Source organism: Nothoprocta perdicaria, unplaced genomic scaffold (genome assembly GCF_003342845.1).
Source record: "Nothoprocta perdicaria isolate Ctin4 unplaced genomic scaffold, notPer1 scaffold_254, whole genome shotgun sequence".
In the NCBI taxonomy this organism is placed as follows: Eukaryota; Metazoa; Chordata; class Aves; order Tinamiformes; family Tinamidae; genus Nothoprocta; species Nothoprocta perdicaria.
In genome coordinates this window covers 730,381-757,897 of record NW_020455482.1, presented here as the reverse complement: position 1 = coordinate 757,897, position 27,517 = coordinate 730,381, and the positions used below count along the sequence as shown (strand labels likewise).

Sequence of the window (27,517 nt, the reverse complement as noted above, 5' to 3'; positions counted from 1 at the left end):
ACAGCGTGGTAGCACATGAGGTTAATAACAACACTTTTTAAAATTTTATTTAAATTAAGTGGTATCTGCGGTACTGACGTTTTTTTTTTTTTTTTTTTTTTTTTTCTTAATGCTACTAACTTTAGCTGTAATTCTTTTCTGATGAAATAGCCACTGGACCAAACATAGGAGACAGAGCAATATTCTTTCCATGTGGATCTGTCACCAAAGGCAGTAGAAAACAGTTATCATCTGAGGACAGAATTGGAGCCTGTGCAGTGTTTCTGAGGTCTGACATGCAGTTGGAAGAACTATAAAAATACTTCACTAACACGACAAGCAACAGCTAGCTGACATAGGGTCAAATAATGCTGGTCCTGCGCGTCCTATTGATTACATTTGGATTATTCAGCTAATAAAGCATTGTGCAGCTTAAATGATAAAGATGGTGACATTTGGCCTTCATGTTAATAGCTGACATCTGAGAATGAATCTGTGAGTGCCTTCCTTACAACCTTCCCAGAGGTAAAGCCAGATATATTATTAAAATGCAATAGAAATCTGTACTTTGTCAGATACCCAGGAGTATGTTGTGAGAAATTGTAAAGATATATAAAATTTATCATTTAGCATCGTTTAATAAAAGTAAGTACATTACTACTAAAATGTAGAAATTGGATAAAAAAGTAGTATAATGTTCTTACTAGGACCTGAAACTCTCACTAACAGCATAGAAATGTCTGTAATATTATTTGTATTGTATTTTTGTGTTACATTTCGTATTTTTTCCATCCATACATTTTGTCCTTGTCAGCACTAACACAAACATTCTTGGCTTCTTTCCCATTGTTCTTCTTTTTTATCTAATAATTCACTTGTAATGATAAAAAAAAMCAACAAAAAACCAACAACAAAAACCCTAATGACACATCTGTGGCCAGTAATGTAAAAGTAGTAAGTGTAACCGCATCTTCTGTTGGCTGCCCTTCTTCCTGCCCTCCACGTGGGCCACCTTCTGAAGCCTTAGCTCCATTTTTATTCAGTCTTCATTTGGAGGAAGCTTTGTCAACTGAAGATGATCTTTTTGCCTCAGAAAAAAAAAAAAAAAAGGATTAAAAGAGAGTAACAGGATCAAGATGTGGCCGTCTTCTCTAAAGTTTGGCTGTCCTCATTTCCCACTTGTGCCTGCCAGTATTTGAAGCGCGTGCAAATCACAGTTGTCGCCCAGCGAGGCCGTCTCTCCCGCCTGCGGGTCTTCCCTGTCTGTTCTTTTCCTGTGCTCTGACATTTGCATGGAGTCACTCATATTTTAAGCAGCCCTTCTCACTCCCAGACCCGTCCGGTCGTGACACGGCTGAGGGATGACTAAAGCAGCGCGCAGCGGCTTCATGTGACTGTGTTGTCACTTGGGATTCATTTTCTCTCCCCCTCGGTTCCTCTTGATCGCTCCCAGGGGCCGTAGTTTACAAGCCTATTGCTCCCTCTAGAGCCCTTGAGCACAATGYTGAGTGTTATTCTGGGGGACCACTTAAAAGATCTTGCATCATGTTAGACGTGAGCTCACTGCCCGATTTACTTCCAGACACTGACAGGTGGCATGCGCCTGAACGTGGAGTTCATGTTCCTGTACTGCCAGCGTAGAGCATGGGCACAAGTCCTTCCGATGCTCGAACATTGTAGAGTGATCCCTAACTTTTGCTGGAGCAGAARCAGTGTTATTGAGCATGCACTGGCCAGCAATATTATGCTTTACTCTTGCTTTTCTTAAGTTCTTACAAYTTTACAAAGCATTAGAAGCTCTAACAAACCCTCTTGTAAAGCCGTGAGCTGCCAACAAACCGTTTAAGGTTTGAYTTCGGCTATCAGAAAAGAAATGACTCTTGAGGGCACTGTTAATAGGCACAGTCTCTGACAAACCTATCAACAGAATCTCTAGATTTCATGTCAAAAGTCAGTAMTGTGCTTTGGCCAGAAGTGCTGCTGTTTCCATGAGGTTTTCTCAAACRCTACTGACCTTAATGCTTCGCAAGATAAACATCACTAAGCAGTTTTTCTCGTGTTAATTGCAAGGGAAGACTTGACGGAAGCAGTGAGCCTTGCACGCCGCCTAAAGCATAGGGCAGCGCTTGCCGTGGGTCTGTGGGGAGGGTTCTCGGAGGGCAGAGCGCTGCCCCACATCCTCAGGGTTTCACCCACGGGCTCATGAGGCGGTGCACAACTTAGGCACTGCCGGCGTAGTAGTTACAGGGGAGGCCGTGGTGTCTGAAATGACTGAAAGACTCCACAGGGCACAGCTCGGCATTGACCTCGTGCCTCGGCCTCTCTGTCATCAGGGAAGGCTCCCACGCCCAGGAGGAGCAGCGAGTTTAACCGTGACCAGGCACACGCTGCAGGCCCGAGCTGCCCTGCTGTGGTTTTCTGTAGGGCTGTGYGGCTGCCTAACCCAGAGGGGCCCAGATCTTCGTGTTTGCCACTGAAGGGTGTACGTTGCCTTACTGTGACTGCTGGCTACTAATGGCCACAGTCAAACTGTCGTCTTGCCTAATTGAGATATATGAATTAGGCTAGTGTTTCCAAATGTCATCTGGGGGCTTTTGATCCATCTTCATGGTCTTTACAGATTCACTCAGGCAATCTGGCTCAGTTTTGTAGTCTCTTCTGAGTCAAACAGAGATAGCAGAGTGGGCATTCCTCGAATAGTTAGGAGGTCCAGTTACTTAAAAATTAAAAATTCTGACCTCTAACATCATCTCCACTGGTAGGAGTATGACTAAGGCCTCCAGTGATTGATCTGTTACAGTTTCCACCGTTATGGCCTGCTCTGTGTTGTATATCTATGCATGTGTCTGTGTCTATATGTGTGCCAGCTCCTTAGGCAAGTCTATGTTGAAAATAAAAATGTATCTTTTATCTGGGCTCTATCATAATAGATAAAAGCAAGGGGGGACTTTTGTAGTTAATATTGACATCCCCAAATGGTTATATCTAAAAAATAGATTTTGTTAACAGTACTTCCGACCTAGAAATGGAGGTGTTGAGTTATGTATAAGTTATGAATAGATATGGTAAAAGCGCTTAATAAAACTAAATGTAAATGAAACAGAATACACACACACACAGAATTATTGGTAAGTAGCAATGAGTGACACATAGGTTTATGGTTATATAGCCCTGTGGTTAACCAGTATGTGGTTAATGAATAGTCTTCTGTCAACAAGAAGTAAGTTCAGTGTCTTCCTGCTTTTGCCAACTTATATCACAACCTCATACAGGCTCTAGGATCTATTCACTTACAAAGACCTTCAAAGTAACTTCATTTTCCTCTTCTCTTTTATTCTAGTCATGTAGACTGATAATGTGACCACATTTTATTGCAGTTAATATCTTTTATATCTKTTTTCCCTTTTTCTTTTTTTTTCCAATCTGAGGATTGAAGAAAAGCCTTCTAAAGAAATGAATTAACTGTATTCTAGGGGAAAAAAAAGAAAGCATCCAGAGTGTCTTACCTAATGTATCATTAGTTGCCAAGAAATAAACTGTAAGCAAGATAGAAATACTGTAGAATTGTAGAGAGACTAATAAGTATTTTTAAAGTTTCTTTCAGTCCTAGGAATCTAGGTGTTATGTAATAGTATAGGGAAACTGTTTTGGGAAAGAAGGCCTCTCTGATATGTGTTAAAGCCTAATACTATGAGTTTTAACATTTCTAGAAGAAACTGTATTGAGCTTTATTTCTGATGCCTCTTAGAAAAATCTGCTTTACTGGAGGAAAGAGTAGCAAAACTGTAAAGCTCTTTCATGTAATTTGGTATTAAAAAAATGTCAAGAACACAATGATTTGTGTCTTGCTGTCTATGATGCTTGATATAGAGCCCAACAGTTGAGGGCCAAAGGCCTTGAGACAGGACTCAAAAATGGCTTTTTTTTTTTTTTTTCTGTTGTAATTCTAGTCTCATGGTCTGATTTGCAGCTAGGATGTGGCAGTGGGAGGACACTGGCCTAGGATTTGAAAGGCATGTGTTTCAGCTCCTTTTCTGAGGCTTGTGAATCAAAATCTTTGTCGGGTTGAGTTGCAGCAGCCAAAGTGGTTGGCATCCCTGGCCGCAGGGAGAGATCTTCGTGTGAGATCTTGGCCAGGACACTTTATCTCCCCACGGTTCCTCATCTGTGAAGTGGGGAGAATGCCTCCCTGATCCGCAGGGATGTGAGGAGGACAGTTTCCAGTAACAGCTATGGGTGTGTTCTTGACGAGATGTTGCTGCAGACCATTAGCACCAAAGTAGGAACTGCATTAAGAGGAGTATTGAACTGCAAGTGAATGTGCGTAGGGAGTGGGGGAGTATTGCAGCTACAGGCAGGCATTTATATTTACATAGATAAACCAAGCAAACTGCAACAGTGGGAAGCCTTGGGGTGGCAGAAGCTCAGCATTCGGAAGGGTCGGGGACAAGTGGCAAAACGAAGCAGGCAGAGCCGCGTGTGAAAGCTGATGCAGCAGGTGCCTCGAGGAGAACCTCGATTTTCTTACAGCAGTTCCTGCTTATCTAACTTGGGAAGATGTCCCTTGATGTCTCTTGCTGATAATGAAGATTCCTGTCATTATCTGGGTCCTCCATGATATGGAGATAACTATACTAATCGAGCTGACAGATAATGTCTTCATGTTGTCCAGGCCAAAGCCTTAATGAATACATATATGGGGTTTTATCAAAGTCACAGAAAGTTGCCCCCTGTTATTAAAGAAAATGCCTCAAGTGCTGGCATTGGCTGAAAACAAATAAGGAGGGAGAAGTATTAGAATATATTGCAGTCATGACAGGGTAAAAACACARCGATCAAAATGAGCACTTTTCAGACCTCAAAGCTGGCATGCACGTAGTGATTCTGAAAAGACCTTTACAGTTTCAGTGCTGAATAATAGAGAAACTAAGCATAATGCTCTGCTGTGGCCTCATAAAGTGTTTTAATTCTCTGTAGACAAGCTGTAGGCTTCTTGTTTTTTRTTTTTATTTTTTCCATTGCCCTGTTTCTTGGCATAGCAGTAGCAGATAATTTTTAAAGGGCTCCGGTTCATAATACGGAACTGATCTAATGGTGGCTTCAACCACAAAGCGTGGGATTTTACAGTCTGCCTCGGGGAGCTCGGCACCCAGTCCTCTTTAATTTTAACAAGCGCTGTTGATCAGATTCCCGTGGCAGTTTTGGAAGAGTCAGCCACAATTTCCAAGCCTCTCTCAACTTACACCTTTTAGAAAGTACAGATAATGCACCAGTAGTCATGTAGATCAGATAAACTATAACTGTTAGGGGTTACCTCCTTATTTTACAAACAAAGTATAGATCATTTAAATATAAATTAATTTTTTTTTCAAATGCTTGGAGCAGTTGCCATAGAGGGAATGTATCCAGCAGTTGTAAGATTATACTCCCTGCTGTCTGTACACWTATCTATCTTTTGATACAGAAAGATAATGAGTTTTAGTGCCACTAGATGTGTTATGATGCTACGTGAAATGACAAATACACCTTTTCTGAGTGGTTCAGTAACGTTTTCTCCTGTTGCAGGGAAGAGCTTCACGCTGACTATCACGGTCTTCACCAATCCGCCCCAAGTAGCCACATACCACAGAGCCATCAAGATAACAGTGGATGGACCTCGTGAACCCAGAAGTAAGTGAGCTAACAGCAGCACTTGTCAAAGGCCACATTTGTGGTTTAGCGCGGGGGCTCATCCCTTGCCACTTGAATTACAACAATAACCAGTGCATGTGGAGCAGTGAATGTATCTTAAACCAAGGTTGTGCTGTTAATGGTTTTAAATATGCCTTCCTGAAGCCTTGTTTTACATGGGTGTCCACCTGATAAAGAATTCGAAGTGCATTGCATTTATAAAGTATCTACCCAGGGATAATTTGGACCATGCCCAAAAGCTGACAGAAGGGATGCTGGTAAAAGGTGGGCAGCATATACCTTATGCATCATTTCTTGCTRGTCTTGCCGTTCAGATGTTAAGAGGGCTTTAAAGCATTGGAAACCAATATGTCATTGATCTAACTTTTCAAGCTCAGCCACCCTGCAAAAATAAATAAATGTCTGAAAGAGGGTAGTGGCTGCTGCGTGGTAGAGTTCGTGGTTCCTCATTCCAATGCATAGCTTCAGAAACCAGTAAGTGTTGAGAATAATACTGTAAACAAGCAGCTCTACTTTGTTGCACCAGAACACACATTTTCATGGACAGGCAACCTTTCCTTTATTTTTTTCGTAAGAATTAAGTATGAGGAGAATATGAATGATTTGGTATCTCCAGGGGGACATCCACAYGTTTCTCACCTGCAATTATTTTGATAGGGTTAAGAGAGAAGGTTATTTTGTTTGGGGAAAAGTGAAGTGAGAGTGGGACAGATAAGAAGTCATAGATGCTTCTGCAACACGTGTTCTGCCTTTTACCAGGAGCAGTAATTAACCTCAGTCACTAGCCTGAATGTAGGATTTTCATATTTTTACCAAAATGCCCTGATGTAAATTGAGGTTTGTGGTTAGCTTCTTYCACTCCTCCTGCACACTTGGCAGAAGCAGTAGCTGTTGCTTAAGTGGTATCGTCCTGGGAGAGGAGAACAGTCAGATTCAAACACCCACTAGAGGATGAGACTTTCATCTCAGGGTTACTTAACTGAGTAATGGAAGAACAAAAAGGTTTTGAACTTCAGCTAAAATAGCTTAGAAACTCATGTCTTTTACATGCAGCTTTGTTCTTAAGATTTCATTTGTCCAAGTTGTGTTATAATGCTATGTCCATTTAATGGAAAAACTTTCAGATTTGAGGCCAGACTTCAAAACTAATACTGCTGTCAGGGTAAGGCTTCGTATTAAAGCTTTTTCTTTTTTTTTCTTTTTTTTGACACTATGGTTAAATTGTCCTTGAAAAGTATCCCTAGTGAACCAGGCAGCTGCTTTCATAGAACAGGTGTGTGTATGGGCAAGTTGCAGAGTTGTGTGTGCAGTTACCTGGGCGCATTCATGGTTTGCAGAACATGATAAGCATTAGTTTTTTGAATATGAGTCTGCTGGAATTGTAAGTAACCAAATCATCCTGCAGGCATGCCTGCTATTTTAGATCAATTCTTCAGTTAGTATAATAGTTAATATTTAATAAGATTCTACATTTTTAAAGGGAAGTAGAGACATACTGAAGCAACATATGTATCTTCTTGACTCAAACGTATGTAAAAGCTTCCTCGTGTACGATTTCACTTTGTCATAGGCAAATCAGACATACAAAAGAAGCTAGGTACACACGGAAATGCTGTGCATGTCATGAGAAGAGGTCAGGCTTCCCCCCCGCAGCAGGAATGCACAGCTCCTTTCATTGCAAAGTCATTTGTGGCATAGCATAGAATGGGTTAGGCTCCTTTCATTTGCAAGTTGGCTGCAGGGGCCTTTGCTTTGATTTCTCACCACGGCCCTCTGGATTGCAGCAACTGCTGCATCAGCCCGATATCTGCAGCCCACTTTATGTCTGTATTTGACTGAAATGCAAAGTGGCTTCAAGACAGGCTGTGAAGGGAGGAGCGGCGGCACCCGGTCCTTCTCCAGTCTGCTACTCGTGTTCAGAACAGTCCTGACCACAGCTCCGTTTTCCTAACCAACATCCCCTCTCCGATTCCTAATAATTAGGCTCAGACTCCCTCTGAATAATTGTCACAAAATGAGACAGTTCTGGCTAGTCTGGCTATTTGTTGTTCTTCTATATTCGTGCTTGGTGAGTGTATCCTGCTTTCCATGGCTCCGATTAGCTCGGTTACATTTGTAGCCTGTGCAGAACTGGATTGCACGGCTCTTACCTGCACAAACTCACATCCAGGATTTGTGGTTAGACCTATYAGGACATGCGCCCTCTGTACTGAGGGGATTTAAAATGATACCCACTTACTTGTATACAGATTAGAAGCAAAATGAAAACCGCTAGATTAAAGGAATGTTTCTRGTTCCAGTAATCAATATTTGGGATCTTTTATGTTTAGTGATCCACGAGCCTCTCTCCCCTGAGCTAAAAGKATTACAGATATATTGAGATGTATCTTCTAAGATGTCCTGATTTAAAAGAAATCTATGGAAGACATTATGGGAACAGAAGTAGATATCGATCTCTTCTAGAAATCTAAAAAACTATGGTTAAGTCCCAAACCAACTCCAGCAACAAATCTCAATTCATTTACTTGATAAGAACAAAACTTGAAATAAAAATACAGCTGCAGATTTGAAGTTATGTTTGGAGAATAGAAAAATAGCCCAGCTGAAGGCTCCAAGAGCCAAAGCACGGACTTTCTGGCGCACTGTGATGTGTGGAGATGTCACTGTGTGTGACAGTAGCGCGTTGTGCGTTATCACGAGCTCACATCCTCCCTGTCTCCGTGGAAGGGAGCCTGACTCTCCAGCTTCTCCGACTGTATCTTGATCACACTTATTGTAATGGCCAGCTATTTGACTAACAACATATTTGCATATGCGACTAGCAGATTTGCATTTACAACTGTGGTAATTACTTGTGTGCATTAGTTACACCATTGTCTCTTCTTGCCATTGAATCTCTCGCTGTGCCTATCCAGACAATATTTTTCATCAAATTGTCATGGATTGCAGAGAGAGCCAAGATACTTAGGAATCCAGCTCTTCCTCCACTGCTTTCATTATTTCTTTTTAAAATCTCCTTTAAACTTAGTATTTTCCCCAACTTAAATGCTTTTAATTTTATTTATTTATTTATTTTACAAAAAGAAATAATACTGCACTGGCAAGGAGAAGGGCAAGATAACCTAAGTCATCATTTTCTTCTCCAACTTCTCTGATTCTATGATTCATAAAGCAATTTATGTTTTTATGAGCTAAGTCCATGGGGAAAATCATTAGCAGTAACCAGATCAAGAGTAGTGCTCCTGATGAAAATACTTTTGGTTAGGAAACTTGGTAGAAATAGCATGACTCTTAAATTAAGTATTTCCCTTAGGCTATTTGACCTACTGTGCATGTCTGCCTAAAAACTGGGTGTTTTTTTTCCTTTTGATTACTTCTTTCTACTTTTCTTTTTCCTCATTGAGTTTTTTAACCTATATAGCTCTGAATAATTCAGCTATAGACCTGGTGACTGAAAAGTGTGTGCAAAATCAAAAAGTCTACATGGTTTCAGACTCCATGGGCATAAGCTGTCCAAAGTTAAGATGTTTGTTAAAGATGATTGGATATAAATTATTTTTTTCATTCTTTTATCAAAGAGCAGGGTGCTGAGGAGCAGGGGCAAAGGGAATAAAATTGCTGAGCAAAATCTAGGAGGGAGCTTGAAAAGCTATTGACCCAACAAGCAGCCTTTTCAGAGACTTGTATTTCTTCTCATCTCCTGGCAAAGCCAGCTGTGTATGGGGTACACCTTTGACTGGTCATAATTTTCAAGTGCAGCTTCAGACCTTGATCTGAAGTAAGTCTGCTTTACTTGTAAAATGAAAGGAAAARCCCGTAGATGGTTTGAAGGAAATCTTCAGATATTGCTTTGCAGAGACTTCTTGCCTCACCTGAGGTTTTGTTGAGGGACTCCAAGGGCTGATAGTGGTAAGTGCATCTGAAAACTTGCCTGGAAACTTATTGTTTCCCATGCCCTGTCCAGTCTTTTCCCTTCAGATACTACATTTGCAGAGCAAGTGGAAGGAGAAAAGGCAAAGTTCACAAGGAGTTGACATCACTATTCCCATTGCAGAAGCCAGGAAACCCATGCAATTTTCAGGCTGGGGATACCTGATTCTGCTGCAATTTTCATATCATTTTTTTTTTCTGCCTTACCTCAAGCATTTTATGCAAGAAAAAGACTAACAGTTTTCAAAACTTTTTTTTTTTTATCTCAATAAGTCGAATGAATATTAAACGCCTTCCTTGCTTTCTTGCTTGCTTGCAAGTAACTCCATCTGTTGGTAATTGAGACTACTATACTAAAGAACAGTTGAGAGACCATGAAAAAATGAACTATCATGTCATTAGGGTGCACCTGCCATGTAAGGCTGAGTGCTTACTCATCAGATCCTTCCACTCACCTGGGGACTTGGCGTGCTCAAAAGTTACTATGCAGAAAATCTCTAGGGGAAAATGTGGGTTTTGTTTTTTTTCAAGTTTAGGCAGTAGAATCCCATTATTGAGATCAGAATCCCTTTATTGAGATCAGGGCACCCTCAGGACTCCTTTTCCCTTGGGTAACACTAGCTGTGTGCTGCGTGCGCCCTGCAGCACCGCCCTCTGAGGATCACAACCCAAATTTGCTAATCACTTTTTAAAAATCTTGGCCAAGGTACTCACCCCCAAGAGGTTCCAACCCAAATAAATCTTGTACAGACAAAAGAAAGGGATGGGCTGCAAGAAAAGCAAATGGTTGAGGACTGATGTTTCTGTGTGCGTATTTGTATTCCTGCGCTCTATTGTCTTATTGACACTGACTGGCGAGTGGGTGGACCAGTGTTTAAGTTATGAGCACACTCTGGAGACGTTTGTATTCAGCTTATGCAATGGCAATATGCAAGGATACAGCAGCTGTGCGAAGTTACAAAACAATCTAGCTCAAATTCAAACAATACGACGTAATGCCCGGCCCTCTCTAAACGGTTGTGTGTAGACAGGGTATCGCTATGGGTTTCCTCTGTGCATGTGTGCCTTATTGAAGAGTGGACAAAGAAGAGCAATTGAGTCCATTTAAGCAAAATAAACCAGTATACTGTTGACTGGATGCACTTYGGGACTGAAGAAGCTGTTCCACACTAGGCAGACAGTCCCAACAGTCTATCAGTAGCCAGGCCGGCGTTGCTCTCCCAGAGCAGCAAGGGGACAATAGCAAAACCCATGAAACGCACAGTTACAGCTGGGACGTGTCTCCCCCARTTAGGGAGGAGAGAAGAGTTATGCATCCCGGTAGCCAACTTTTATAACAAAAGCTCATAATAAGCACACAAAGAATTAAAGGGCAGAAAGTAGTTTGTCACTTTGTGACTTGTATTTTTTGGAGAAAAGAGTGATGGCATTTTTTTTCAGCATCCCCTCATGTGATAATGATAGGAAGGTCCCTTTTGTCCTCCTCCGTGCTTCCCTTCTGCTTTTAATACCAGCATCCCTGAGGTTTTCATGGTACAGAAACTTCCTTTTCATCTGGAAAAGATGGAATGGGATTATTTTCCCTGGCATTTATCAGTCTCACTGCTGAATCAGTTAAGAGAGTTAATGTTCGGTGACAAGAGGCAGGGGATTCATCATTTCAGTTTAATGAAGTTGTTGAATAAGAGCACACAAAATCTTGTGTTGAGCATGACTGTGCAGTGCAGACTGCTTTTCTGGGAGCGTGGCGGCTCATATATTTGCTTGCCTAGTTCTTGGGTTGGGTTATTTGAAGATAAACAGGGCTGTTGACAGCCCAAGCTACTTCCCCACACAAAGCAGGTAAACGGAGAAGAACAGAGTTGCTGTGGGATAGGTTATGAACCGCAGTAGGATTATGCTAGTCCTGCAGCAGTTACTTCAGCTCTTTTTTGAGTCATGTCATCCCACACAGCTCTTCTCTCCATTGAATTAGTGTGCCTTTAAATTAAGAACAAATAGTTTTCTTTTTCTTCTTTCTTTTTTTTTTTCATTTTTTGCCAACTTTATTTTTCCACTGAGTATTCATGACTTCATTGCCCAGTAGTTGAACATCTACAAAGACTGTGGTGAATATTTTTAAGTGCTAACCTATACTTATATGATGAATTTTTCAAATGTACCCAACTTTGGTCTAGCTCTGCTGAAGTCAGAGAGTAAGTATTCTGTACATGTGACAAGAGCAGAATTAGGTGAATTTACSTTACTTAAATCCTTCCTAAGTAGTCAGCAGGTCTCCCATTCTCCTGTCAGCTACATTTATCTCCCAAGAATTTATAGGTGTTAAGATTGATGAATAAGTCTCTTCTTGGGGGGGGGGGGGGGGGGGGGGGGGGGAAAAAAAAGGGGGCAGGAGGTGGATTTTCTATAGGATTATGAAAGAAAAAAAAAAAAAAAGGACTGAGTAGATGCCACTGGCATTTATATGTGTGTGTGTATAAGTAAAGGAAAGTATTCATGTGCAGCCTGGCAGCTAGAATGACCCTTGGAGATATGACCGGACGCTGATTTTTGCTGAAGATCCTGGTTCTTTCATAGACTTATTCCAGCAAAGTTGGTGCACGTTCATGGTACTCCAAATCTGAGATGTGTAAGCCTGGTCCTTCATCTAACATGCTTTCCTCAGCAGGAGCAGCCTTTCCAACTCCAGTCACTAGACCTGATCGCATGAAAGGTGTGAAGCAGCTGCAGACGCCTTGCTTGAGGTGGACAAGAAGGGACTTCATAGTTAGGACCCACAGTGCAGATGCCTASTGTGGTTCTGGGAGTGTAAAACCTTGGCCCTCCCTAGAAGGAGGTTATCTAAAAAAAAAGGTACTGTTTGAACACCTATTAGCAATGCCGCTGTCCCATACATGGTTTTCCACCAAATGCCTGTGGTTGATGCCAGGGAAAAAGCTTCATGCAGACATGTGTAGGAAAGAGGCACGACTGGGAGCTGCCTTCTCCCACCACGAGGTCAGTGGGACACTGGGGAGAGGCCTTACTCTTTTATGAGGCTCCTAGAGGATCTGGTGAAAGGGAGAGGGGAAACACGGGGCTGAAGTTTCCCCCTGGGTGGAAGCGGTTGGGCGTTCYAGTCACCCAGCAGTGTTTTGACAGTACAGCGTCTTTTTGGAGGCCTCCATTCTTGAGAAGCTGCCTTATTATGGATTTAGCAAAACAACAAGTATCTAAGAGAACGGCTGGATGAGTCTGTGCAGCATTTTCAGTGAATGACCCTATTTTCTTCCTGGAATGTAATTGGAAAGGGTGAAAATCCATTTGTGCTGCGCTCACTCTTAGCTTAGCTTGCCCTGGATTATCAGAACATGCAGCAGTTTCCTCTTTGGAGGCCTGTATGTAAACATGGCATGTTTTTAGTTTACCCACTGTCACACATGCAATGAATGCAAAAAGTGCTTTTGCTCTGTAGCTAACTTGTGTTCTGACTTTTTGTCTATCTGTTGCGATTGGGAATTGTGAGGAATGAGCGATTTTCTCTTAGTGTTAATGATACRTCCTGGTCAGACTGTGTGTCAATGCTGCATTGGTCTGCACGAAGCAAGAGGGAAAGCAGGGCTTAGTCAAGGCTGTGGCCACAATTCTTTTGAACCACAACAAATAAATAAATGAGAGAGCTGGCTATTCCTCTATAGCACAGTRTGCCCGTTAACATCTGAAACATATCCTAAAGAGAGGGACGGATGGAAACATCCTCCTTCCTTCCTCCTTTAAGGGTGGAACAGATAAGGAGCAGTCTGTAAAAAATGGGAGGAGGCAGGAGAAAGAATTTACCCGGCCACGAATAAAAAGTCCATACATGCCTTTTTCTGCAGCATCAAACCCTCATTCTTTCCGCGCAGAGCGCTGCCGTTCGACTCCATTAAATACAACACACAACGGGCCATCCTCTCAAGGCTCACCAGGCAAGAAAAGTCAGGCTGTGTCATAACCTCAACACATAAAGCTGCACAAAAAGAAATTTAGGCGACAGTGTTGATTTAATTATTAAGGATTCTGTTTGCCTGAGTCTGCGTGCCTCTCCTCCCTGCAGCCTGCGTTATGGGCTGTTCTTCATTACCTGCTCTACCTATCTTCACCATCTAGCCGCAAACAGTTTGGGTTGACCACACCACTTCCCTCTTGAAAGTTAATACTGTTTGACTCATTCTGTACTGCTAACGTGAAGCCAAAGAAAACAAGCCGAAGAATAACCTGGTTGTATGCAGTTTGGAAACTTCTCAGAGGCCCTGCTTTCAAAATGCTGTACAGTAGCTTACTATATCTCTCTGCAGCTGCAAAGAAATTGAGGAAAGCAAAAAGTGGTTCAAGAACCTAAAATAAAGACTAGGCAGAACCGCATGAAATTTATGAGTTTTCAGTGAACTGCAGTCCTGTGTAGGCACAATGGGGCATTAGTACAGAGGAGCGACTGCTCAGTAACTKAAAGATAAAAATATTCAAACTCATTTCTTTGGGGGGAAAAAAAAATCAGGTATTTTCAGCTATTGCATGGAAACACCAGGCACTGGACTTGGTAAAAGCAGAGATCTTTGCTTGAACGGAAGTGGACAGCTTGACTAGATCCCCCCCCTTTTTTTTTTCACAAGTTGTCAAAGTCTGAATAGTCAACAGCTGTGGGGGGTAAATTTACTTTTTTGTTTCCAAATTCCTCTGGTTTATGTAAACAGTGAGCCACAGGACTTGACCTTTCCATTCTAGGTCCCTTGTTGAACTCTATATTAGGCTGAATTATGGAGACTTTTTACTGTCTAGGGATATTTTAGTGGGATGATTAAAAGCATTTCTGTGGAAGCTGTTTCTCTAACCCCCAATTGCATGATGTTTGTGCAGCTCACTTTCCTCCATTTGTTTATCCTCTCCAAGGCACTGCAAAGTAGGGAAATACCATCAGCCTCCACAGTATAGAGTCACACAGGGAGAGAAGGGGTCCAGATCATCCCACTGAAGTCAAGCACGCAATTAGGGGGCCTGAAGTAGTAGCCTCAACCCCTGTGCTCAGTGGAGCCAGCCAGAGGGCTGTTCAGCTGCAGGATCATTCCTTGCTGTCTGCAAATTGTGTTTCTGCAGCTCTTTCTTTGGACAGAGGTGTCTTTTTGTGCCTGTTTTGGGTTTTTTTTTTTATTGGTTGCTTGCTAGGTTGGCTGGTTGTGTTTCATTCTGCACCTACTCTTTCATGCCTATCTTCAGCTATTATGCCTCAGCCCATGTCTGGAGGGTATTCTTATGGCAGTTTGTACGTGTGGGAAGATGCAAACTATCAGGAAACAAAAGAGGCTCTTGGCAATGCGTTGCTTAAGTTGGGAGGCATTCAAACTTTGTCAAGGAGTCAGGATTTTTCAAGTATATACATTGACATAGGAGAAAGAAAAAAAGACAGGGAAGGGTATAATTTTGTAGACTAATATAGCTTCCACAAACAACTTCCCTCAAAAGTCCAAACACCCAGTTCCCCTGCTTTTGCTCCACCGAGCTGACCTAATTCCAAAGGTGAACTCACAAAATAGGTGCACTTCTGCAACAACAACAACAACAACAAAAGGCAAATATATGTCAGAGTCATGAGAAATTTTGGTGAGTCCATGGCAAGCAGGATTTGTTGTTGTTGTTAAGATTAAAATCGAAATGTGCTTGTGCATTGCCATGTGTTTGTACAGCGGAAGCCTTACCAACAGAGCTAGGGGGGAGCGTATTTCCTGCCTCGCTCAGCATTTCAGGATTGCTCCTGTCTGCCTGGTGCACCCCAGGATAAATGTGGGACGTGCTCGTCAGCAAAGCAAAGGCTCCAGCTGCAASAGAGACCCAGGCCAAAACAGCCCGTGGTCTTGCCCTTAGTGTGCGTGGCTCCAGTGGGGAAGGCAGAGCCCCGATTTCTTCCTTTCATGAGGCAGGGCAAGCTCCCCATTTCTTCAAATGCGGTTCTTAAAACCTGGCTCTTAAAAACAGGGGTCTGTTTCCAGGGGAAGCTCCCCCACGGCATCTGAATAATGAARTATGGATAGAAACAGGATGAGAATGGGCCCCATCTTACAGTTAGAGCACTCGTCTGGAAAATAGGAAATGGAAGTTTGTTTTCTAGCGTAGATCAGGCAAGACCGGGTTTCATTCTGCCTCTCCCACATGCTCTGATTTATTCTAGTGTGGGACGCTGCCTCATCAGAGAGTCGTGACTTCCTCTACTTACAGTGTTTGCTAGTGTGGTTTTTTTTTTTTTTAAATGATGTCGATTTAAACAAGAAGATGTAATAAAAAAATAGTGCCGGGGGTGTTTAACCACTGTTGAAAAGCACAGGGGGAAAAAGAGCATGATCTGGTCGGCCTCACAGTGTTGCTAGCCCTTGGTGGAAGGGCAGCACGTGGGGCGGTGCAGACAGCAGGAGAGGCACCGAGCAGAACGTGCCCCGTAAATCCRTGGCCCCGTAAATGTTTACCTCGTTAGTGTCGCTGGACACTTGACTAGCGCACCTCCAAACTGGATTATCCGCTGGAAAAATGTAGCGCCCGGCAAAGGGGCATACCTGAAATACCGAATTGTGCCTGCAGTTACTCAGGGTAACAAACGGATTTTCCATAAAGGCGCGGAGAGAGCCAGGCCTGCCAGGGAGCTGGTAGAAGAAGCGCCTCTGGAAGGGTTTCCTGGTGTCAGGGACAGCATTTGGCACTCTGCTTTTAAAGGGCATCTGGGTGTCAGCCTGTGTGTCATTCCTTGTGTCCAGCAAGTGCTCTATGTGCCTAGGATCCAGTCCCACCTGCGCGTCTCCCCGCGCCACGTGCCAATGGGCAGGTTGGATCCGATGACCAAYACTGATGCTGTCCGTAATTACAGACACGGCACTAAAACATTTAGCATAAAATCTTGTCTGCCGTGATGCTCCTGCTGTCTGGAAGGRAGGCCTTACTTGTGCAGTGCTTAAGTAAAACGACAAAAAATATAATCACTGATGAGTCTACTCTCCAGTTAAGCTCTGACTACCAGCACCATTATTTTTCCTCACTGCAGCATTAATTTTAACTGAGGAAAAAGAAACTGCACTGTGTCTTGTCCTTATTTTAGGATTCTAGATTGTATATTTTAATGCTCTATAAGGGGTTGGTGTGCTATGGTGCTCTATTTTACTAGTTGCACTAATTCCTGGATGGGATAAAAGCCTTTACCAAGTGATTGTGGCTASAGAGGAAAGCACTGTTTGGATTGCTTTCATCATTATCATCATTATTTTTAGTTTTAGTTTTATTTAGAACCCGGTAGGCCACCATATGATAATACTGACTGCAAAAAAGCCAAGCGTATGCATATATCTTTGCARGATCAGATTTGTGGATGCGCATGTGAAAACACAGCAATATCTTCTCAGAAGATTTATACCAGTTGCTGTTTCTGTGGAGATATGAAATGAGAGAAAAAATATAATCTGCAAAATACTGGATTTTTTTTATCTGAGATATTTGGTAGGTAGGAAAATATCTCTGTTCCATGTGTATAAGAGACTATTGTTAGCTAAAAAGTAGTTTTTGCGAGTSGGGTAGCTGTTTTTCAAGCATTAGCATTTCCTGTCTTGGCAGTAACAGAGAATCACTACACTTTAATTCACTTTTGTATACAAGACTGTGAAACTTTTTACACTAAAGATGGTGTGCTATCATGTCCATGAAGAACGTGAAAGAGTATATTTTCTTCTCATCCTTCACTACAGACAAAAATAATTGGATTTATTGTAACTCAGTGGTACGAAACAATGGTTACCACTTTATTAACTGGACACAATGAAACATGGCTTATTTTCTACCCAAGTAGAGCTGGAGCCAAACCAAAGCCCTGAATACAAACAACCCTGAAATGCAGAGATGTCTGGATCAGGTTGCAGAACGGCTCCAAGGTGGGCGAGCTTCCACTGAACCCAGGCATCAGGTTTGATCACTCACTCCTGCCTCTGGCAGTGTCTGCAGAGACACTCTGTTTTCCTGTGTACAATCCACCTTTTGGTTGCACGCTGGGCTAAAACCTTCCATCCCAGGCCTGGGATGAGGAGGGTGGAGGCCCCACGCCGCATGGGGAAGAGGAGGGTTGAGCGGCAAGAGGAAGGTTTTCCGCTCCATTCTGGGAGAAGGGTCTCTGCGGCATCGAGCTCCCTCTGTGCTATCTGCACACAAGCAAAATCTGCTCCTTTGGGGCAGAAACCCTGTAGGTCCAACACACAGAGAAGTGGGGTGTTTGGGTTCGGGTCCGGTTTGGGTTGGCCCAGGTGCTTGGCAGCTGTGAGCGACTGCCCAGGGTGGCATGGGGAGCTCCCCRCATGTGTTACTGGCTCCAACGGTGAGATCTGCAGTTCTGAGCGCGAACCACAGACGAGTTCGCTCATCCCGCCACCCTGTTAAAACAGAAAGCAAAATACCACCAATTTAATCCATTACAGCAGTACCCACTTGTAAAATAATACCGATTCTCCGCAGGAATTCCAGTAGCTGGAACTGAGGGGTAGGGACCCTGAAGGCCCTGTCGTTCCTTAGCTCCTGTTTACCTGACGCTCTGATGTTGTCTGGCTGATGTTGTCTCTACACACCTTGTTTAATAGGCTTTGTAAAAACATCTACCTGACCTCACTGAGACAGTCTTTAACAGGGATAAGAGAAAAAAAGAAAAAAAACTCCAGACCCCTTGGTTTAGCCAAACAGGTTGGCTMTCCTGTTTATTCTAATGAAGATCCCAAACATTGCACTAACAGCCTGACCCTACCACCCCAGGGAAAAATCCTGGTATCCTCCGCTTTCTACCTGCAGCCTAAGCTGGACAAAACCACCCCACGGGGAGCACCGGGCAGGGAAGGGGCACACTTGGGAATGCCCATGGCAAGCAAAGGCTTCAGTCTGTCTCAGCTCTGCGCCAGCTTCACCTTTTACTAAAGCTTAATGTATAGCTGTCTTCAATAAGGTTAATTCTGATTTGTAGAACGAAGTGACAAATCCTCGTGGCCAAGTCATCAGCTCAACAGAGCTCCAGGAGTTTCCACCAGTGGAAGATTTGGCCCACAGCAGATCAAAACAGCATGAAAAAAAATATAGCAAATTGTCAAATCGAATAAGGTGTTTGGGGAAGTAAAATGGCACAGTGGGCGATAAAAACCTCCGCACGTTTCTTTTGCCTCAGYAGTAGTAAAAACTTGCAAGTTTTTCTGCCCCTTCTTGTGGTTCCTGTTACTGGTTTTGTGCCTCTGTGCTGTGAAGGGCTGCTTCCCAGTGCTACTCCCTATTTCAGGAATGACAGCATATGGAGGTACTGCTTCTTGCTGAACACCTCCCTGCCACTCTTTTTCATMATTCAACACGTTAATCTTCTCAAAAGGGGAAGCCTGGTTTTGTGGTTATAGTGCTAAACTGGGAGTCAAGCGTCTGCCACGGGTTCACTGACCACAGGCAAGTCACCTCATTTCTCTGTGATTCAGTTTTCCGTCCATAAGACGGGGATAATAATAGTGCTGTGCCTTTTCAGGGGTGAGTTGAGGATAGCTTGCCTGCTCTTTAAGCAAGGTATTTAGAGAGTAACTTCAAAGTAAAGCTAATAAATACAAAAATACAAGTCACCCTAGCAAAGCTCTGCCTGTGCGTTTGCAGTGGCTGGGCAAAACCATTTATATTTGCTAACATTTTTGTGACACAGTCATCCCTTCCACGCTGCAGACGTGCATGGAAAGCAGGTTCCGTGCCACCTACAGCAGCCGGCAAGGGAGAAAAGTTTAAGTATCTTTTCCGATTAAAGTAAAAAAATAAAGGCCTCTTTTGGAGCTCGTCCCCCCTGCCTGCAGACAGGCTGGTTTGCTCAGGGTGAGCTCGAGCCTGCCCGTCCTGCCTCATTCTGTGCCAGCGAGACCTATGTAGAGCGCATAGAGACTTTGCACAAGATGCAAGAGGAGAGCTGGTTCTGACCTCGCCAGCCTGAATGCAGCCCTTGCTGTGTGCACCTCAGAGGAGCTGTTTACCTGTGCAGGAGGCTGCGAGTACGTGGTGATTGCATTGCCAAGGCTGCATGCCAGGCAGGTGAAACAGCAGAGCCAGGAGAGCGGCATCTGGGAAGATCGGAGGAGAAAGCTGCACGTAGGGAGGTCAGGCTTCACGTGGGTGCACGGACCTAACAGCAGAAAATGCCCACAAGGAATCTGAAGTTAAGAATAAATGACATTGGGGGATACGGGTTTGGAAGGATCTCCTTCTTGGCTCCACAGGCCCTTTGCTTTGACCTGCTGAAGCTTAAAATACTCCAGATGCACGAGGTGCTTTACATATGTACACATTCGGTGTGACTCTGCGTGTTTGCCTTCAACTCCAGTGTCATGAGCCAAAGGCTTGAAACGGTGTCCAGATTTGCACTGCTGACGAATGAAGCACTTGCTCTTGACCAACCAGAATTTCAGATAAAAATCTTTTTCATCTTTCATCTCTCTCACTTCTTTTTTTTTTTTTTTTTTTTTTTTTAGAAGCCGTATTAGAGATTCAATTGTTGATGGTATTTCGTCTGTTTCTCCTTCCTTTCTTAATTTTTATTTTTTTTTTTTTTTTTTTTTTTTTTTTTTTTTTTTGAAGCCCTAATGGGTCTCTTTAACGGTGAAACTACTTTTCTATAACATGTCTTTTTTATACATATATTTTTTTTTTCTTCTTGGGATAATTTATAGTACAGTGTGGAATCTGAGACAGTTCAAGCTGTGCCAAAGGGCCTGGCAACAGGAAGAAAAGCTGAGCCACTGTGATTTGGAACCATAATGCAAGTTATAAAACTTAATTTTAGAAATTTAGCTACTGGGAACTGCTTTTAAATGCACATTTTCCTTTTAGTATATAAAATGTTTCTGTGTCTTGATTAAGCTATTAAGGTGGTGTGAAAGAGTGCTCTGTAGAGTAAGGGGCATACAGAGTTTTTCCAAGGAGATTTTGCTGCTCATTCGCTGGTACACAAAATTGGCAGCGGGACGTGTGCAGATGTTTATATATTAGTGCTATGGGAGCATGTGGAATAGGGCTTTGTGTATTATTAAAGTGCATTTTTTGTCAATCCGTTTTACTGCAGTAATTGGGAGTTCAGAGGGGAATCGCCACGGGAAGAGCGATGACCACCTCTGCAGACAGAGGAAGGAAATGCAGAGAGACCTGCAAAAGGCAGCTATTTGTGAGAAGTAAATGAAAATTAGGAGCAGTTAGATAATGCGGTATAAAAAGAAACTGCAAATAAAGCTGYCTCCTTCAGCCAAATAGGTAGAAACAAAGATGTCATCTTGTTTGACCTCTGGGGTAGAGTTTTGACATACATTCACTTAAGGGTAATATTCGCCTTCCCTACAGCAAGAAAGGGGAAGGGATAAGCCACAAAATTTCACAAGGCAGTTGATTTGTTGGAACAAATGGAAAGTGTAGAAATGAGACTGGGTTTGGGGTTAAAAAAAAAAGGGGGGGGGGGAAAGATGACATCCACTGCTCCACAAGAAGGTCCCCAAGTGGAAGGTACCAAAAGGACACTTTTGGAGCCAAGGATCCAAGTGCATTGATTAAACACAGGTGGGGTCAGTGAGTTTCCTCACAGCCCCATTACAGTCAATATATCACCCGCTGTTTGGAATGGGCTTCTTTAACAGATAACTTGTTTTTAAGACAATTTTTGGTCTATTTTTGGTCTTTCTGCTCAAACCAATGAAAGAAGGGATGATTCCAGTAAACTTTTAGGAGAAAAAATCCATTTGGGGATAAAAAAAAAGAAAAAAAAAAAGGTATCAAGGGGAATTTTGATTGCACCTGGTTGGGAACAAGTCTGGAATATCTCATTCCAGACATTTTGACAAACAGAAGTCTGTGAGGAAAGTTTCTSTTTTGACCCTAAAACATGATGCCAGCAGACATCCAGGATAAGATACACTGATGATTAAGGCTATCTTATAAAACTGAAGACCACTGGACACAAAAGTGCTTTGCACAATGGTGACAATAGTTTAGCTTTTAAGAGGTATTTGTAGGGGCAGAGAGAAAGCAAAAAATAAATTTGTGCTTTTGTGGTGCCTCCTGGAGAGCAAGATGGAGATTAGATGAGGCACCTTTCCTGTATGTTGTATATGCACTCTTCGTGGTTACTGAACAGCAGGACATTTTATGACAGGGACACTCACAAAGGATCCCAGAGCACAGGCATGAGTCAGAAATTCATTTCCTTATCCTTTGTGTGTTGCTCATTGCAGTTAGCTAGAGCTTATCTTGAAAACTCTCCAACCAAGTGAGAGACCTCTCTACTGTTCCACCTCAATCTAGACGCGGTATAGAGGTGCTTGCTGGGCTGGATCCATGCCTTTCCATGCCTTCCGTATCCCTTGACACCTCTTGAGGCCATGGTGCCAGAGCTTCACGGGCAGCTCCAAGGGGCTCCCCTTGGGGAGTGTTGGACCCTCTAACTCCCACATGGCAAAGGCTAAGAGTATTGGTGCTGGCCCATGCTGTAAGGTCAGCGTTTGTTCTCCTACCATAGGATGCATAGTGGCACCTCACTTTTYGGTAACTCCACACACCTTGAAAAGAAACTTAATTTCCCACAGTTTCCATCCTGCCAGTTTTTCTCTGTAAGTTCATTGCAAAATGATCCAAATTTTCAAWTTTTTAGGTGTAATATTTTATAGCATTGTAGTACTTGCCAAAGTACCACACGTTATCACAATCTGGGATTGAATTTTTGATGCGTTTCTCCCATGCAGGTGTAGCCCAGGGCCCACTGAAAAAAAACTTCCTCTTTTTATCCATCTGGGCAGACATCCCCCCTTTTTAAGAAATGTTTCTTCGCCCTGTATGACGAAATAGAGAGGAATGCAACTTCCAGTGGATCTATTTTTCTAGAGCAGGCCATGTCCTGCAGAAGGTGGACTTCCCCGCGCTGTGGTTACAATGCATGACTTGTTTGTATCTCCTGTTCTTGCAGAGCTATCACTTCAGTTTAATTTCACACATCCACTAGCTGCTTAGGCACCTTGCCAGGGGACCAGGGGGTAAGAAAAAAAACAGTCGACCGACTTCGTATGTGAGCCATATTCCTCAGTGAGATTTTCTCATCTTTTTCCCCCCCCTCCCACACTAGGACATCGCCAGAAAATAGATGAGCAGACAAAGCCCGGCAGCTTGTCCTTTTCAGAGCGCCTGAGCGAACTGGAGCAGTTGCGGCGTACGGCCATGCGGGTCAGCCCACACCACCCAGCCCCCACACCCAACCCGCGAGCTTCCTTGAACCACACCACTGCCTTTAACCCTCAGCCTCAGAGTCAGATCCAGGGTAAGTACCCGATCTCCTCCCCTGCGGCGCCCGCCCCCGGCAGCTCCCGCTTCTCCCAGCCTCTGGAAGCAGCTCCGGGACGCGTGGAGGTCAGGGCGGCAGCTGAGGTAGAGCGTCCGTGTTGGCCTGGATGGTTGGGCAAACGCCACCGCCGTCGTGGTGTCTTCGTGGGGAAGCCCCATGAGCAGATTCTCCTCGCTTCCCCTGTGCCATCTAGGGGGTGGGAGGAGAGCAAGGAGGGGCTTCCTTGGAGATGTCTGCATTTTTCATACATCTAACAGCTTTTAAGGAATATGGCGTGCTTCCTTGTTGCGTTGCCAGCATGGTTCATGGTGGTAACCTCTAATACAGCAGAACTGTTAGCACTTCAAGCCTTCATTTTTTTTTTGCAAAGATGCCAGATTATAGATTACGCAGAATCACAGAATGTTCAAGGTTTGAAGAGACCTCTAGAGATCTAGTCCAACCAAGGTTCTAGAGATCTAGATGATCATCTAGATAATCATCTAGATCTCTAGAACCTTGAACATTCTGTGATTCTCTAGAGATCATCTAGTCCAACCTTCCTGCTCAAGCAGGGACACCTAGAGATTCTTTCTGTGTGTGTAAGAATATTTCCTGATGGATGTTCATTTAGTAACTGTGTACTTGAATAAGAGAGAAAAACTTTCCATGGCTTGTTTTGATTTTTCCCGGGAAGGCAATAGCAAAGAAAGCTTTTCAGAATGTCTTGCCCACTGAAGGCAGCCACTGAGAGCGAAGTGTGGACAGGCTGGTTTGGACATATTTCTATTGCCAGTGGTTATTTTGTTTAAACGAAAACCTGCAAAATGGTGACTCAAGACTCTGRTTTCCTCCAAGGCTGAGGCTTAAATGATGTTAATGAAACCATGCAACAGTCTAAAATCTTACCTGCTAGAACTGAGATTGCTAGGATCCAGTCTGTCAGTGAAATCAGCTGAAGTGCAGTGAGCAACGACTCAGATTTCTAAGCTGTCAAATAATATGTATTTTGCAGAATATGTATCAACATGTAGATGAATAATGAAATGCATCTAAAGTGCACATAAAGGACAGTATGTGTTTTTTGAGAGCTGTTCCTCAGGGAGTTGTGCTTTATTCTTCCTGTCAGGATGTTATTGTCTTAATCAAGGTTCTCTGCTGGTGCTTKGGAGAGAACCAGTTACCATGAGCTGGAATCAGTAATTTTTGTCAGCATTTATTTAAAAATCAGGATATTCTTTGCTGCATACTGGAGAAGGTGTTGCTTACATAATGCAATGCTTGTTACGTTTTTGTATTTCCAGGGCTAAGAAGTTCTTTGGCCTGGTGAAGTCTACTGCAAATTTGCAGTGAACTTCACTGCGAGCAGATGTGGGCATTTTGGAAAAGTGAGGGAAATAAATCAGCGTGTCCTCTATGGTAGAGCAAAAAGAAGCAGCCAGGAAGGGTACAAGGACCACACAGGTCCTTTCCTTCCAGGAACAGTGCCAGGGTGCTCAGGCGGAGGATCTCCTTCTCCATGTTACACTCCTGACAGTCGCCTCACTTAGTTTCCTGATCTGTAGAGTGAGCCAAGTGGGATTTCTCCCGTGCACAGATCTGTCCCTGTAAAAGAAAATGCATGTATTATTATGGCTGCTCAGCAGCGGCGTGGGTGGAGGCACTAGTCGCAGACTTGCATTCTTCAGCTTCTTGGGAACACTGGATGCTTAGCAGAGTATCAGGTTAACATCGAGTGTCCCTCTTTCCTTGCGGTGTTTCCARGCTCTTCAGTTGTGCAAGTTCGGAGTGACAGGCCTTCTGTGCTCATCTGGGGATTCAGCTGCTCGCGCCAGAAATACATCCAGTGCATTGCTCTGCTTTGCCTTTTACAAACGGGCTTTGAATGCATCATCTCACCTGTGAGCGTAGCTCAGAAATGATAGCAATTGAACTGCTAATGTTTCTTCCTTGATCCTCTCTTTTTTAAATTATCAGGCTGCTTTCTTTGTGTTCTGCTTTTCCTTTGCCTGTGAAATTCACACAGTGACAGTCTGAGCAACTTGTTGGGGCTTGCAGTCACTACCAGTAAAGTAAGCCTAAGACTGCAGTTACTCTCATTTAGGACTTTTTTCTTTCTGCTACAATTGCTTTTTAATTTAGTGAGCACATCTTCTCAGATTATCATTACATTATCACAGCAGGGCAAAATGGCTATGATTGGTACCTAAACATTCTCCTCAGTGTTCTTCACCTCAGGGGGTTGATCTCTAAGGAGTCAGGGTATTTTCATTTTTTAACTTTCAATAAACATAATTACTCTTTCAGAATGCGGGCCCCCAAAATGAAATACTTCTGACATACTCTGTAGCATTGCTATACTGATGTGTATACTTATTTGCATGCTGAAACACTTCCATTATCACTCCACTGTCACCGAAGAGAGYGTAGGGTGCTTACTTTTTATAGACAAAAGGCATAGAAAAAAGCATACATTTCTAGCTTCTAAACACTGGCATTAAACTTTAACTCAAACCAGTGTGAATCACAGGCTACTCCTCTATTCATCCAAGTCTAATTATCCTTTTTTTTAAAAAGCRAAAGTAGCTCAAAATAGACATCTCAGACTAGTTTTGGGATTTAAAGGGGCAGGTTGCCATGCCACTAAACCACTGTTTATTTGTTGAGGTTTTCATCTATAAAAGGATTGAGGTTAATTTTAACTTCCTATTTTACCAGGTCTTGAATTCGAACATCAAGCTGCTTGTGTCATGGATACAAGTCTAAGCAAGCTAAGAGACCATAAATTGCTATAATCGAGTTTTATGCTTCTTTCATATCACAAGGAGGGATAAAGTACACCTGTTCATTTAAAAGCTCCAACCATAACCAATTCACAGACAAAAGGGAAACAGAAGGGGTGCAAAAGCTGCCACCACCTCACACATGTTTTAAGTTGAAAGATTACTTTGTGCAAGCACCAAGCATACARTGTCAAAGGATTTGACCTCCACTCACAGGAGGATGGAAATTCAGTTAAAGTTCAAAACCCAGCGAAAGCTCAGCCTTAACTCACTCCTGCCTTTGTACGGGCAGGAGAAGAAACAGAGCTATGCTTTGAACTATGTTATTTATGAAAGTTTAGTTAGGCGCTTTGATGAGCATTTATATAKAGAGAGAGAAGGAGAGATAGAGATGTAAAATATAAATATACATGTAACTATATATTATGGTTGGGTTTCTCCTAATACCACTCTCAAGCAGAAAGTAAATACATCCTWTGTGACTTCAGAAAGGTCAGTGTTAACCAGAGCAGGTAGATCCGTAATTCAGGCATTTTACAAATGTTACTTTATGTGGTTTTCTTATAATAATTTTTTTTTTCAGGGCAAATAGGAATATTTAAATGTGTAAATGATCAGTCCAAGAAGATACTCCTGGGCAGACAGTAATGCAGGCTCCCTAAATACTGCAAATAATTTCTAATTGATAGGGTTAAGAATATCTTACAGAAATGCGTAGAGTTGAGTAACATCATGTTTCCAATTGATAATTTATTATTCATAGGTTAGAAAAGTAAAATTAAGCTAAATTTCCTCTGTTTGGAAAACAAATAATCATTATAATCACTACATGCTTCTGGTTCTATTTATACTTTTATAGCCTTAAAAATGTGTGAGTTTGCTCACTTGCTTTTTCTTTTTTTTTTTTTTTTTCTTTTTTCCCCTTTGGTAACCTTATATGCTAAGTTTCAGCAGGGGCCACATTTTTATGACCAAGCCAAAAATCCCTGGAAACAAGAGTCTGTAATAAAATTGCTGACAGATCTTTAACGTAAGCAGCAGCATTAGCACCTACAGCAAAATAACAGGGACCATTTAAAGACCAGCTCCCTGAATTAGCCAGAAACGTAGAGGCTGGGAGGCTGTTTTGCTGCCCGCCAGCCTTTTGCCTTCCTCCAGGTGCAACGCGCTTTGTTTAAGAGACGTTTCAAGGTCTTTGCTATCAGAATCTCGCTCCACAGAAAACAGCCCGAGTTTATCTGGGTTCCCAGGAAGCAGCGGCACCCAGGAGTGGAGTCAAGGGCGGCATGGAAGCACGGGGAATTAAAACGGCGTTGCTCCCACTGCAGCTGCATCCTGCCCCAATATATATGTAATATTTCCCGTTTTAAATCCCCTTAAGGGGCCGTGGGTGAGCGCGAGGCGCCCGCAGGGCAGCGCTCCAGGCCGGCCGGCAGGGCCTTGCTGCGGCGGGAGGCATCCCTCGGGATTAACTGCGGGACCTCTGCAGCCCGAGGCACGCTCCCCTCTGCGCGCCGAGGGGCCCGGCATGGAGCTGGCGTCGCTCCTGTCATCCCTGTGCCTGCCTTGCCCCCCGAACAGCACAGGGCGGCATCCCGAATCCAGGAACCCGGTTCTGCACTGGGAGGCAGCTCATGTGTGCTGCATTGGTAACTCAGGGAAGATCCCTTTGGAGAGGGTCCCCCCTCCTGGCACCCGCCAAGAGCGGGGTGAGCAGCCAAGGTGCAGAAGGAGGCCTGGGGCACCAGGCACGGGGAGTCTTCATCCGCTGCCTCCTCTTCCCTCCTTCCAGCTGCCA

At 43.3% G+C, this 27,517-nt stretch overlaps 1 protein-coding gene across 5 annotated transcripts in view; it reads left to right on the top strand.

The window, feature by feature from the left end:
- RUNX1 (runt related transcription factor 1) overlaps positions 1–27,517 on the top strand; it is an 81,492-nt gene that overhangs the window by 28,866 nt on the left and 25,109 nt on the right. For all 5 annotated transcript variants that reach the window (XM_026040369.1, XM_026040373.1, XM_026040370.1 and 2 more), the window contains 2 exons: positions 5,545–5,649; positions 22,742–22,933. In XM_026040369.1, coding sequence (XP_025896154.1) covers positions 5,545–5,649; positions 22,742–22,933 — 297 coding nt within the window. The remainder of the gene's footprint in view (positions 1–5,544; positions 5,650–22,741; positions 22,934–27,517) is intronic.